This window comes from Vanellus vanellus, assembly GCF_965231255.1.
Source record: "Vanellus vanellus genome assembly, chromosome: 1".
In the NCBI taxonomy this organism is placed as follows: domain Eukaryota; kingdom Metazoa; phylum Chordata; class Aves; order Charadriiformes; family Charadriidae; genus Vanellus; species Vanellus vanellus.
This window is the reverse complement of record NC_138905.1, coordinates 13,360,413-13,374,796: the sequence shown is the minus strand read 5'-3', so window position 1 is coordinate 13,374,796 and position 14,384 is coordinate 13,360,413. Positions and strand designations below refer to the sequence as shown.

Here is a 14,384-nt window from a genome sequence, read left to right as displayed (position 1 = left end):
CCAGGTAAGGTTATGAAGGAATTAGTTAAATAGTGTTATAGGGGGAATTCCTTCATTTCCAACACTTTGATTTGCTTCCTTTCTCTTTCCAGCTAAATTTCACCACTGAGCATATAATCATGCACATCTTCATACCATCTGTCCCCTTTCATATTTTTTATGGCTGAATCAGAGTTTTAATTTGAATTTTCATTGATCAAGAGATTTTTATCCTGTCTCAGACAGAGAAGCAGAGGTTTTCCAAAGGTAACAATAATTTCAGTAGCCTCCACGAGATTTTATTTCTATTTCTTTTAGCTGCAGAGTTTTTATGCTCAGCAGACCAGTATCCAAATACAGCTGGGAAAATATCACAACGAAACATGTGGTAGGAATTACTAGCACAACTTCTTGCAACGAAAATCTCCACAGGGAGGTTAGACAGAATTTTTCTGAGCGGACTCTCAATTATGAAGTTATAACAGCCAGTGGCTTTTGGTTAGGTCTAACTCACAAACTTCTGTCTGACGTATCCCAAGTGTCAGCTTGGTGAGAAGGATATTGCTTCCCTTGGCACACTCTTTGTCCATCTGTAGCAAGTGAAGAGCTCCTCAAAACAGTGGTGGTCCAGGATCTGCTCCACAGCCTGTATCCTCTGCTGTGGGGTCTCTGACAGACCTTGCACACGCTGGGCAAGGAAGGAGGAAATACTTGCACCTTCCCCCTTGCCTCTCTATAAAAGCCTTTCAAAACCTTATCATAGAAAACTGTTAATGGGATATTTTGTGATAGTAAGCAGCCTGTGCAGACTACTGAAAATAAAAAAGGTAGACTAGTTTGCTTTGGAATAACCCTTTTGGGGTTATTATGAACCAGACTGAATATAATTCTCTTTAATAGAATGTGTTAAAAATGCGGACGATAATATTGTTCCATACCAGAAGCTGTGCTTTAAATTTTTTTAGGTGGGAATTAACTCTCCCAGTGAAGCTTTAAGCTGTGAAATCATTCATCTTCTCCTTATACATATACAAATATGGTTAAACTACTATAACATATTTCTTGTTAAACTGGGCAAGAAGGCAGCTGAGAGCTACACCGTACCCAGATCTTCCCAGTGATGGGACCTTCCACCTCCTGAGAGTGAGAGGACACTGCTCTCCAGGTCATAAGAACCATTTAATCATCACTGTATTTGCCTATCTTTTAAACACTCTTCTGCTTGCTACTCTTGGCTAATTCACCAGCACCCTTTTACTCATCATAGCACCCACCTCTTCTCCCTCCCTCACTTATTTCCTGTATTGTCTCCACTTTCCCACCTGCATAAGTCCTCACTCAACTCAGCATTTGCTTTCACCTTTCCTGTTCTTGCTAGCACCAGCTCTCACAAAATCTCTTTGTATCTCCCTGTTGTTGAGGTTGAAAGGAACGTCCAGAGATCATCTCATCCAAGCTCCCTGTTCAAGCAGGGTCATCTGGACCAGGTTGCCCAGGACCATGTCCAGACTGCTTCTGAATATCTCCAAAGATAGAGACTTGAGAACTTCTCTGGGCAGCCTATGCTAGTGCTTGGTCACCCTCAGAGTAAAAAAGTGTTTTCTGATATTCAGAAGGAACCTGGATTTCTGTTTGTGCCCATTGCCTCTTCAACACCTCTCTTTAGCTCTTTCAGACCTCTTTCATACATTTCCGTAAGCGTTCCCACGTACAGTCGTGACAGCAATCAAATCACTGGTCCATGGACACCCACAGCTTGACATTCTGCTACAGTTCTCTCTTTTTTTCTTCTTATGCTTCACTTACTGGCTGCTTTAATCTATTGTCCTTCATCTCATGCTGCAAGTGTAAACTCCTGAGGGAAAGGGCTCTTTTTTTTTTTTTTTTTTTTTTTTCCTGCTTCTGCAGCACCTAGCCAATGACTCCTGGTCTATGCCTGGGGCTCCCTGACACCATGTAGATAGAAATAGCAACAAGAAATAAGGTCAGTTTGGTTCTTTCCTTTAAAGCTCCTATAAACTCTATGCTTATTAGGGGAGACCATTCATATGCACAGAAAACAAAGCAAGAACTGTATCATTCCCCTACAGTCAACCTCAATGTGGAAGGTCCTGCAAATGTGTCTATCTGTGGACAGAAAGGGTATTTGATTCCCTAACACCAATTTGAAAGTTCATTATTTTTAGCGGGCACATAACTATACAACTCAGAAGGAATTAAACCTTTTTATTTTTTATTTTTTATTGTAGACTTTTCTCCTGCAGTCCAAAATTCAGTGATGGAGTATACAACGTAATTTGGGGGTGAACTAAGATCAAAGCAAGATTTTTGTCTTTGCATTCCTCTGATCTTCAGCAGCCTTGAGGAAGCTCTAAACTAGGTCAGATATCAACATGCTGTGGTCATGGCTAAGTCGCATCCTATCTCTTCCTGGTGATGACTGAGGGAACTTAGGCACAGCTAAATGAGTCTGGAAAGATAAATCTAAATCCTGAAAAGCCACTCAGTTTGCAGGTGCTGTGGTACCTCCACTGCACCACTTTCAGTGCTGGTGCACTGAGTATATTGCATTTGCCTTATGATGGCATAGGTTTCTTCTGCATCGATAGGATCTTTTAAAGCTTATTCTATATTCCTGGGTTCCTTTTTTTTTTTTTTTTTCTGTATGCATGACATAAAACAACTGTAGATGTAGGTCATCAACTGGGCTATTATACTTCATTCTCTAACAGCACATTTGACCTCTTTTTCTGATTGTATCTCCACAAGAAATACAAGGGGACCCTTCCATTGGCTAAAAAGCCCTATGGATCTATTTAGTCTTTAATTTATGCAAGGTAAAACACAGAGTAATTATATTTGAAAACTGCATAAACCCAATATACGGATTACACTAGAAAGGTTTTGTTTGTTTGTTTTTAATATCTTTGGATTTTTTTGTTTTGGTTTGGTTTTAATCAGAAACTGCCTTGCTTTGAAACACAAACACTTCTTTTAGTGCTTGGGTTTTGTTGGTCTTTTATCTTGTTTTAATTAGCTCACTTGGGAAGTAATGTAACTCTGTTGCAGAAAAAGTTGTATCAGTAGCTGAATCCTTCTTTTCAATTAACCATACAAATCCAGGCCCTCTTCCCGCACTTATACTGCATTATTCCACACTTGGAACAACCTACTTCTCTCAATATGTCCTTCATTATTTTAAAGTCATCTTGACATGAAACAGCCCATTCCCTTGTTTTGTGCCAGCAGGCAGAAGATGCACACTTTTGTTCAGCTGTCTGGAGTCCACCATAGCAGCCACGATCAGGGCTGCATGCAGTACTGCAAAGTCCTAGAACACCTCCCTACTGAAACAGAGTAATCAAAGTGAGATTTCAAAAAACTGCAACTCCTCCCAAGGCCATAAAAAGGAATTTTTTTTATGTCTTGCTGCAAAGCACTATCTGCTGAAAGAACAGAAATACAGAAACTAGAATCCAATCCTTGCTAGTAGAGAAGCGTTTTCCTGGTTTTAAGGAACATCGTGCAAGAAAGGGTCAGTTTTGCTCCCAGGGAACTCCTCACTACAGGTGTGTCAGGGAAGCAGAAGCAGAGAAATGCTTCCTGGATACTTCGGGCAGAATTAGGAAGGCCAAGGAGCAGCTAGAGTTGGAATTGCTGAAGGACATCAAGGACAACCGGAAAGGTTTCTATGGCCACAACAGCAACAAAAGGAAGACTGGGGAAAATGTGGGCCTGCTGCCCAATGTGGTAGGTGACCAAGTGATGGAGAACATGAAAAAGGATAACTTGGTGAAGGACTCAATGTCTTCACTCCTTCAGCGTTTACTGGCAAAGTATGCTGCTCGCTCCCAGGCCTTTCAAGTCTTCGCTTAGTAGCAAAGACTGGCAGAGACAGGCACTACCCGTGGTACAGATGAGTCAGGGGTATATGACAGAGACAATAACACATTGTGTACTGATTGACTAGTAATGATTTATAACCTAAAGGACAGGCCTGATAAAAAACTAGACGAAGCAAGAAGTCTTGAGACATTGCCAAGGACAGCTCCTGATAACGAATAAGAGTATGTCTTGAAAAGCAGTTGAAACAAACCCTGCGGTCTGGACAAAGGCCAAAGAAGAACTGAGTCTGTGCAGGGACAAAAGGTTACTTGCGGTGATGAAGAGGAATCATTAGCCTTCATCCTCACGACCCTCAGCGACCACCACCAGGAGGCACTGGGCAAGAGCAGTTGGGAGGAGTTTATGAAGATGACTTCTTAGAGCTAATTTTAATACGAAGCGGGGACAGGTTATGCATATGCATAGGCATATTGGGAAATCTTACGATTATGTAATTAAGTACTATATATATTTGAGAAGGTCGCTGCACTGGGTGCGCACGATTGTGGTGGGACAACCCCCCATGCTGCCCAGCGCTGAATAAACATACCTACTTTACAGCCTTCTCGGTTGTGGAGTCTCTGGAGTCTGATTTCCGCACGTCACAGAAGGATCCAGTTTGGTACTAATTAGGTCAGCTGGACATACGCAAGTTCATAGGACTGCATAGGATGCATCTGAAGGTGCTGGGAAGCTGGCTTGATGTTATTTTGGGACCGTTCTCTATCATGTTTGAAAAGCTGTGGTGATTAAGGGAGTAAAGACTAAAGAAGGCAGTTGTTAAAACTATCTTCAAAAAAGGCAAGAAAGATTTGGGGAATATATTTAAAAAAAAATAATCCTTTGATTCATAGGAAGAGGTTGATAGGAAGGTATTACGGAAGCTTCAGTATATCTTGTCTTTAGAAAATAAAACTGCTTCAATATTTTTGGAAAATTCTGAGGTTGACAAAATGGAAAGACTTGTAGCAATGAGGATTTTCTCTATACGTTTTAGGAAGAAACTCCCAAACACTTTTTGGACTGCAGTTTACAGTATTTAGAAGAATACTATTTCCTACAGGAAGGTGATCATTTCTCATCAAAGCTGAATAACGAGGAATATCACAAATACAAATGTGTAGTATCCAATAGGATATAAAATCCAGACGAACTTCATCAAGTCATAATAACATGGTAATTGCATGTAAACTGGATATGATATAACAAACATTGTGTCTTTCCAGTAATGTATTAAAAAATGGAGATCTCTGTAACTGAGCAATGTAGCTAAACATTTCTCCAGAGCAAGGACACATCATTATGATTGGTAATTTGAAATGCTAAATTCTTTAACATCTTTTGTAATAACTACAGATAAATGTGCCTTATCAGTGTGATAGCCTGATAGCTCAGGCTGCACAGTTTGACAGTGTTTTTCTAATACAGTCTGCATTTAAACTAAAAAAGCACAATACATACTGCAGTTGAAGTTCACTTAAAAACATGTCTCAAATGCGCTTGTTAACTGCTTGCTATCTGTTTTATTAGAAAATCCCACATTCAAAACCTAATGTGTCACATAGACAGCATTACTAAATACTATTACTGAAGCAGACAATACTTTACTGCAGCCTTTAGTCCCTCTACTAGTGCAGGAATATTTCCACAAATAACTATTTTTAAAATTCCTAAGAGATGAAACTTGGATTGCCACTTCTGGAGGTTATTCTAACATTTAAATCACATCAGTATGAGAAAATTTGTTCCCAATATTAAATTTAAATGTTCGTCTTTTCCAGATTCATCACATTAGACCTGGTTATGTATTTGCCCAACTTTGAATTACCTTTATTCATCCATTGAGTTCACACATTTTAAATTCTCTGAGCTTCTCAATCATTACTCAACAAAGCTCTATCTGATGAGTTCTCTAAATTTATTCCCTATAGCATTCCTGGTAATTTGCATTACTTTTGTCTGGACAATTCAGTTTGTTAATACCTTTCTGATCGTGACTGCACAGAATTGTGAAGAATAGGGCAGGTCTTGGTCTGAGCTGACACATGTCCAACCAAGCTCAGAAAAATACATAAAGGCAAAGGGCTTTTCTTGATTTCTCTGCAGCTGAGATCCTCTTGGTGCTGATCTAGTTTTGATACAAAATAAAGTACACTGACAGTTGTTTCAGTGAGCCTGTTTGAGCAGGAAGGGTTTGTGGAGCACACCGACCCATATAAAATACACTCTGTGGCACCTAGTCCTGCTCTACATGCTGTTAACACACATGAGCAAAGAAATGTTGTGCACCTGGGGAACATACATCCATCTGATTTCCTTTGGAAAATTACCAGCTGATGTAATTTAAAGCAACCCTGAGCTGACAATAAGTTACTGCATGTGGTAGCCACAGAATCTCAACAGAACACAAATTAGATGAATGTCCATGCACACTTCTTCTGCACTATGCAGCACTAGCCAGAAGAATTATGGATTCTACCAAGCCCTATGTGACAGTGGATAGTCTCAAACCTTGTGCCTGACACTACTGGCTGAAAGAAGTACTGCATATTGATTCTGGGAGAGCACCAGCCAGCACCCTGGGATGGTCAGCAATGCTCCTCTGGAGACCTAGCATCCTCTACTTTGGCAGCAGATGTGTCCGGCAGGACAGGCAGGGAGTTCAATCAAGCAGCTGACTGCGTCACAGCTCAGTCAAGTGCATCCCAATCACAGCCCATTCAGCCCATGCACAGCTCAAGTCTAGCCATGGCCATCCTTGGTGCAACCGTCTACTGGATGGGTGATGTAAGCAGAGAGATGCTCCTGGAGACAGAGACAATTGCAATGGCTGTTGGTTTTCTTTCAGCTGAATGCTGTTAGAAGCCTTGGGGAAGCTAGTGATCTCTTTGATTTGTCTGGAAGTGCACAGGATGAAGGAGCCATCACATCTTTGCATCAAGATGCTGTCTGTTTAAAGGCAGAATGGTCCAACTCTTCTAATTTCATGCATATATAGTCACACAAGCTTCTTTTTCCTGGATGCCTGTGGGAGTGGGTTTGACTTATACTGACACACGGCCCAAGTGCCACTTTTTCATAGAATATTAGAATCACGCAATCATTTATATTGGAAAAGAACCTTAAGAACATCAGGTCCAAGCGTGAACCCAACACTGCCAAATCCACCACTAAAGCATGTCCCTAAGTGCCACATCCGCACATCTTTTAAATACCTCCAGGGATGGTGACTCAACCGCTGCCCTGGGCAGCCTGTTCCAATGCTTAACAACCCTTTCGGTGAAGAAATATTTCCTAATATCCAATCTAAACCTCCCCTGGCGCAACTTGAGGCCATTTTCGCTTGCCCTATCACTTGTTACTTGGGAGAAGAGACTGACCCCAACCTCGCTACAATCTCCTTTCGGGTAGCTGTAGAGACCAATCATGCTATATTGTGATGAACACCTGGATGTCATTTTTCTTGCTGTTTGCATTCTTGCAGTAGGCCAAAACTGACCATATCGTCAATATTTCTGAAAGAACAGTATTTGCCTAATGACATGGCCTGCAGCCTTAGGTATCTGTAAGCTTTCCCCAGCCAGCAGCTTGGTTGCAGTGTCACCAATCTGCTATGGAGGAATGTGACCTGCTGTGGGACCCCTGATGGGGAGGGAACCCTCTAACCATAAAACTTGTTGCAGAAAACGGAAAAGAGCCCAATCTGCAGGAGTGAGAGGCCGCAACAGGACTTTGGACCGCTACCCTCACCTGACAGCCTCGGCAGCAGGAGGCAAGCAGCATCACTCACAAAACAGTTGGTGTTCTGATGTCACCAGTGTTCCTGCCTCTGGATGCTAGCTAAGGCACAGGCCTGATTACCTAACATAGAAGCAATCACACACCAGGAATACCAGTTATTAAAATAGTGAGCATTTATACAGCCTCCAACTCAGAACAGAGAGGAAGGATACATTCTGTTGCACTAATTTTGCATTTCAGAAAGTTTAAAAAGGCATTATAGAAGTCATCCGTTATATTGCAATAGTATAATTTTAAAACCCAGCTGTTTTTCATACAAAAAGGAAATAGTATTTATTCAATTTTGATTCCTTCCTTATTGCTTCCCTAAGAAAATGACAAAATACTTAAATAAACTTTAAAAAAAGGAGTAAATGTGATGTTTTATGCCTTAAAATGTGTTAACAAATGTCGATATATCCACTGGCATTACATTTTTGAGCTTCTAAGCATTTCCATTTTTGAGGGCTATACTTCCCATTTTACTTTTTAAGAAAAAAGAAATCATTAATTCTTTGCATTTCATATTTAATGATGAGATTCAACTCCCTCCTCTGCCCCAAGGGTAAAGAAGGAAACACAACAAAGCCCAGAAAATCTTACTAGTATAGAACAGGTACAAGAACTCAATCAGATCATGAAGTCATTGACAGTATTTAGAATTTCTTCTCCTATTTTTTTCCCTAAATGTTGATATAGCCTCATTTACATGTTCTCTGAATACAGTGGTAAGAAGTGGACATCATATTAATATGGGATCTACCACTTGAAGAGGTACTTTCAACAGGAATGTGATCTTTACTATGAAGTATCTCATTTCTTTCGTCTATGACCTTGAAAATACTTTCTGCTGTTAAAAGACGTGGCTTTTGAAGGACTACTTCTATTTTTTTCTGTACATATTTACACTCTTGACTCCTTTGTTTCCCATTTTAAATCAGAATATTTCATTAACTACTGTGTGTGGGTCTTAGGAAGGTTGTATTTTATTACCTGTATTTTATTTCCTCTGTATCCCTCTGCTGTAGAATGCTCAGGATGTCCTGCTCATAAGGCAACACTGCATACAGTAAATGGGTGGAATTTTGAATTCCTTACAATTTTTTATATGGAAGAATGGAATCAAAACTACTGGAATCAAACTCTACATTTTTATAAAACTATTGTCACCACAATGCAGTAATTAAAAACTCCATTGCCTATGTGGAGCAGTTCTTAACTCATATTTTAAGTTTACAGATAGTAAAATGAAATGTTAATTGAAAATCTATTAGCTGAGCAGAAGGGTTTAGATGGTTTAGAATGTTTTACGCTAAATCTGTCTTGAGAGATGGAACAAAAGTCTATGAAAAACTTAATGTCATCTTGGGTATGAGGACTCTCTGCAGGTGAAGGGAATCAGAGCACCTGCCATCATTGTTAATGTGCTGGTGTGCGGGAAGAGCCACCAGTAAGACCTTAGCTTCAACACATGTTCACTTTCCCATGGGAGCTCATCATAATGGCGACACAACGGAAAACATGTAAGCTGACCTGTTAAAACTGTTCCTAAAACAACTGTAGGCTTTGTATCCTCAAATAAACGAGTAACACAGAACACTAAATTTTTACCAATGGGATGTAATCAACCTTTTTTAAAAAGACTTAATAACTATGGAGTTCTGGAATAATAAGGAAATTCCAGCTAACATTCAGCCTTCTTCTAAATAATACTTCATCAGTAAAAAAAACCCAAAACCATAAGGGGGAAATTCTGTCTCAACTTAAGCCAGCTGGAGTTTTACCACGGACTTCAGTGGGGCCAAGGGAAACCCATGATCACGTAAGCCGTTAAATAGCTTCAGTGAGCTTTGAACAGTGAATGGATTTGAGATAATTCCAAACAATTGAACAAATGATAAAAAGTGGACTTTTGATAAAATTAATGGCACAATAATTAAAATTATTGCTTTTCATGGGATAAAATTAAGGACTATTCTTACATTAATAGTAAATAAGATGTGTTTTATAAAACAACTGTTACGGAGCTCTTCTGAGGCAAACAAAAAATTGATAGAAAAAAGTGAGTTCTACTTAGTACATTATTCATAGGTGTACTGATTGAATTCACTTGTTTTCTTAATTTTGCCACATCTTTAACAGTTTTGAACAAGCTTTTCTATGTCTGCATTTCTTACAGATTTCCACACTGCTAAAATCATTCTTGCTTTTGTGTGTTTTAAATGCATTTATATCCTTACGGATTATCAACAAACACATTTCTTTTTCTTAAGAGTATTTATACACTGAACAATTCTTGTTATTTCTGGTACTGCTACTGCATATGTCACTTTTAAAAGGCAATTCTACCCATAGCATGCATTACTCTTACATTCTTACATTATTAATATTCCGTAATGATGTCCTACCGTAACCTTCAATCTTGTGCCTTAACATATCTGGGCTTTGGAAATAATATTGAAGCTGTTACATTTCTGTTTATGAGAATTGTCATTCTTAACAAATCTATGCTCTGGCAGGGGGGTTGGACTAGATGATCTCCAGAGGTCCCTTCCAACCCTATGATTCTATGATTCTATGATTCAAGTACATTTTCAATCTACTAATACGCTGCACTGGCTAAGAAAATTTGCTGATCTAATAAGGAGATAGGAACAGCCTTTGAAGTCATTGATCCACGAAGTCTCCATACAAGTTTTGACATATCAGAGAGATGACAGTATACTGAGCCAACCTTCCTATTGGAGAAGTCGTAAAAGACAGCACAGACATATGCACACAGTTTGCCTGTTCATCACAGCTTGGTTATTCTGCATTTTATAGCTTTGCACATATTGTGCCAATTCAAAGATCACCTATGAACTTCATTCCAGAAACTGGAAAAGGAACGTGAACTATTTTGCTGGGGCACATCCTCCTGCGCTACATGGGGCTGCATAACAGAGGCAGGTGGCTTTCACCCTGCACAGGAACGCTTCCTCCTCTGGTACACAACCATGGCTATTTTACCTTACCAATATCTGTGTTGGAAACAAGTTTTACCTCCAATGAAGTTGTCAAGTTATCACTCTGGGCCAAATCAGAATTCCTTTAATCAGTACAGTAAATTGGAATTCTGCTAAAAAGAAAAAAAATGAAACCTTTAGGATTGGGCTGCACTATTATACAAAGACCTCCAAATAAATGTGTTTGGTGTGCTTCAGGCAAACGCTCCCTGCCCCAAATAGTTGGTGGAATTCACTGAAATTTTATTGCCAATTCATAACTCAATGACAATCTCCATGAAGTTAATGTGATTTGGACTGTTAATCTGAGTCAGAGTGGAATTGAGTCTTGGATTCTTCTCTCATTCTGCATTGAATAATGTCACCTAGATTGCCATGGAACTTTAGCACAGGTAAGCTGCAAAATGTGCAGCAACTGTTTAAGTACCATTATGTGTGTTTAAAGTAATTCATATCTATAAAGACGGCTTGGTCTTTCCAGCAGTTGCACAAAAATGCATAAATAGAAAAGGTCAAAATAGTAATGGATTTGGTCCTACTGAAACTAAATATTTTCATATTTGCAAAACTGGTAAAAAAATAGATTTGCAGAGTTTTTATCATGAATGTACTGTTGCTTTTCTATAGAACTTTGGAATACTACAATCATTCACAGTTGTCACAAAAGTGGTAGACAAAGAAAGGCGTATTCAAAGCCTGAGTAGTAAGGAGGTCACAGAGCATCCTATTTTTAATTCTGAAGCTTCTATAACTTAAAAATCTATTTTAAAACTCAAAAAAATAATGTGTGCTTCAGAAAACTATAGAACTATGCTTTTCTAAGAATATATACTGGTTTCACTTTTAGATTATATCCTGTCGATTGGAATAGCAATTATTATTTGCTTGCACCAGAACAAAGCTTTCTGATTGTTTTCACTGGTTTTCTCATTGCTATGAGAACATATCCCCCCTCCCAACACTACTGAATACTATAATGAACAATACAAAGATTCAGCATCAGGTAAGTCTCCACTTGGCCTCCTTCTCCTCTGGTTTACCTGGATGTTTCTGATTCTCTTTGGAATTCATACAGTAGAAGGCAAATTGGTTGAATTCTAGTCAAGAAGTGGTGAAAACCAACACAGAGTCTGTCATTTTATCTCAAATAAATGGGAAAACCCTTCTTTAAAAGATTTTTCTGGTAGAGACAAACTAGTACATACTGGCCATGGTTAGACAATCAGCATAGACTGACTCAACTGAACTACAGAAACTTAATTAAATACAGAACGATTTTTTCAAGACAAAAAATAAATAATAAAGAAGTCTGCAAACCAATCTATTAACATTAAGAATCATTAAAAAGAAGACTGATTTGTTTCAGAGGCCTGATAACCAGTGTTGATAAGCAGAGAAAATTCATCTCCCAGAACACGCATGCTCACATAAGTTGCTAGATCTATGGAAGGATTCAAAAATCATCTTCTTCTAGCAGGGGAACTGAAAATTTCTTTGCTCTGGTTGGTATAATTGTCACCAGTAAACTTAATCACTGCAGACTTAATGTGCTCAGGAACACATGTGATGGAGTGATTAGCAAAATCCTTCCCTGAGGAAGGTACTACAGTCATGAGGAATTAATCAGGAAAGGGGGAGTATAACTTTGTAAGGTCATGTTCAAAAGTCTTTGTTTGGGAACAGTGTCTGTAAACTAAGTATATTTTCTAATGTGTTACCTATTATTTGCTGTAATACATAGACAGATAATATATTATCTATTGTTTGTCAGAAGGCTCACCTGGTGATTGGGAAGCCTGGGAATCAAAGACAGGATTTATGCAGAAATTGGTCTGTTGAGTTTATTTTGTTTTGCGTTTCGTTTCTGACCTCTTGGCTTCAGTGAACTTGTCATCTGTGATCAGCGAATGATGTGACAGACATTGCATAGTCACGAATTTGGACCTCTCTTGAGCTAGGTACTCAGCCGGTTTAAGGAGTTTTGCAGACTTCCCCAACCAATATTTCACCTCGCTGTCCACTCAGCTCTGGTAGCTGGTATTAAAAGACACCTCTCAGTATCCCTCGAGGGACAGAAGAGCACTGTGAATTAATTTAACCTAGCAGTTCAGTCTCTACAAACTTGCTACAAACTAATGAAATTACATGGTCAAGCAATGACAGACTTGTGCTACGCTTAAGCTCCTTTAATGTTAGTTTCAAACACCTAAGGTAACAAAAAGATACTTCAAGAAAGGCTTGTTATTTAATGAAACTCTGATAAACGTAAAATTGTAGTGTTGTACTTGTATTAATGTTTAGGTAACTTCTACCGTTAGGTCTCAGACAGTGGGGGGAACGTAGAAAAGGAAAAGATTATATATTTTCCTTGATTTGACCTTCTCTAATGGAAACCTTTCTTACAAGTTCTGTATTGATATAACTCTTTATGAAAATTTATTTACTTTCCAATGGGTACTGTGTGCTGATTAGGTGAGAAAGGATTACCTTCTTTCCTGCTATTTATAACACAGCTAATGATTTTCTTTGGGGTGAATAGCTTCTTATTTATCTTCAGATGTTTTCCTTGACAGGGACAAAGCCAGGACAAAAAAGTCTTCATTGCTTCTTTTGCTACAAGGTAAAAATACGGAGCTGCTTCCTGTAAATTGTTCCACTCACCCAAGTATTCCCATATGTTTGGGTCATATTTCTCATATAAAGGGCGTTCACGGTCATTTTGGAGATTAAAGTAAAAAGACCTATCCATTGCTCAGTGTTCTTAAATACTAGTGTGTTTCTAAAAAGCATCTGGTTTAAAATAGTATAGCATTATTTCGGTTTTATTAAAATGCCCTGGTATGTAACTGCCCTTCCATTTGTGGTAGTTTCACTTTCAGGATAGCTGTGTTTTGGAAGAGGTTTGAAATCAGATGAATCATCAGTTCTCCTGGGAAGCACCGTTCTGCAATAAGCTGTTGGCTCTTTGCCCCATATACAGACATTTTCTAATACAGTCATTAGGACTGTTCCTATCCCTCTGTCATATTACAAAATTAATGAGTTCTTTTCAATAACTACAAAGCCCATGAGACTTGACATAGCAAATCCTTCCTGTTTTACTTAAATAGTGAGGTTTTCACCTCTGATACAGACTGGTATTTGCCAGATCACACATGCAGAGGAAAAGTGTCAGTCTTACAACTGATTTTGATTGTAGAGTTTGTTTGTCCTATGTTAGAAAGGTGGCTGTTTCTTGACATTTTGTGGAAAACTTCTCAAATATTTTGAATAAAAAACTAGCATTTCTTTACTGCAAGTGCAACGTATTTTCCTGTTTCTCTTAACCAGTATAATATAGTGAAATTGCAACGAACCCATCTGCATTTAGCTTCTACATATGAAAATATTTTCATAATCGCCATATGGCTCTTCACAAATTTCTGATAACAGAAGCAATGACACATGTAATGGGATGTCCCAGTGCAAATCCATCAAATTAGAATAAAGCATAATGGAAACATGCGACAGATTTAGCAGCAGAAGTGTGCTTACCTTCATACGTTCCACTTTCCAAGAGAGCACCACTTTTCTCCAATTCCATAAAATCTTCAACAGTGATGAAAATATAGTCCACGCCAGGGACTTCCCCCTCCTTATGTGGCCTTGTGGTGCCTAGTAATAAGACAAAAGATACACTGTCTAAACTAAATGTAGAATGATCTTTTTGCAAGTTTTGGAAAATGTACAAAGTAA

The 14,384-nt window shown here is 38.8% G+C and overlaps 1 protein-coding gene across 2 annotated transcripts in view; it reads right to left on the bottom strand.

The window, feature by feature from the left end:
- MAGI2 (membrane associated guanylate kinase, WW and PDZ domain containing 2) overlaps nt 1-14,384 on the bottom strand; it is a gene marked incomplete at both ends in the record, with an annotated part of 783,510 nt that overhangs the window by 299,608 nt on the left and 469,518 nt on the right. For both annotated transcript variants that reach the window (XM_082498651.1, XM_082498652.1), the window contains one exon: nt 14,184-14,303. In XM_082498651.1, the coding sequence (XP_082354777.1) occupies nt 14,184-14,303 (120 nt within the window). The remainder of the gene's footprint in view (nt 1-14,183; nt 14,304-14,384) is intronic.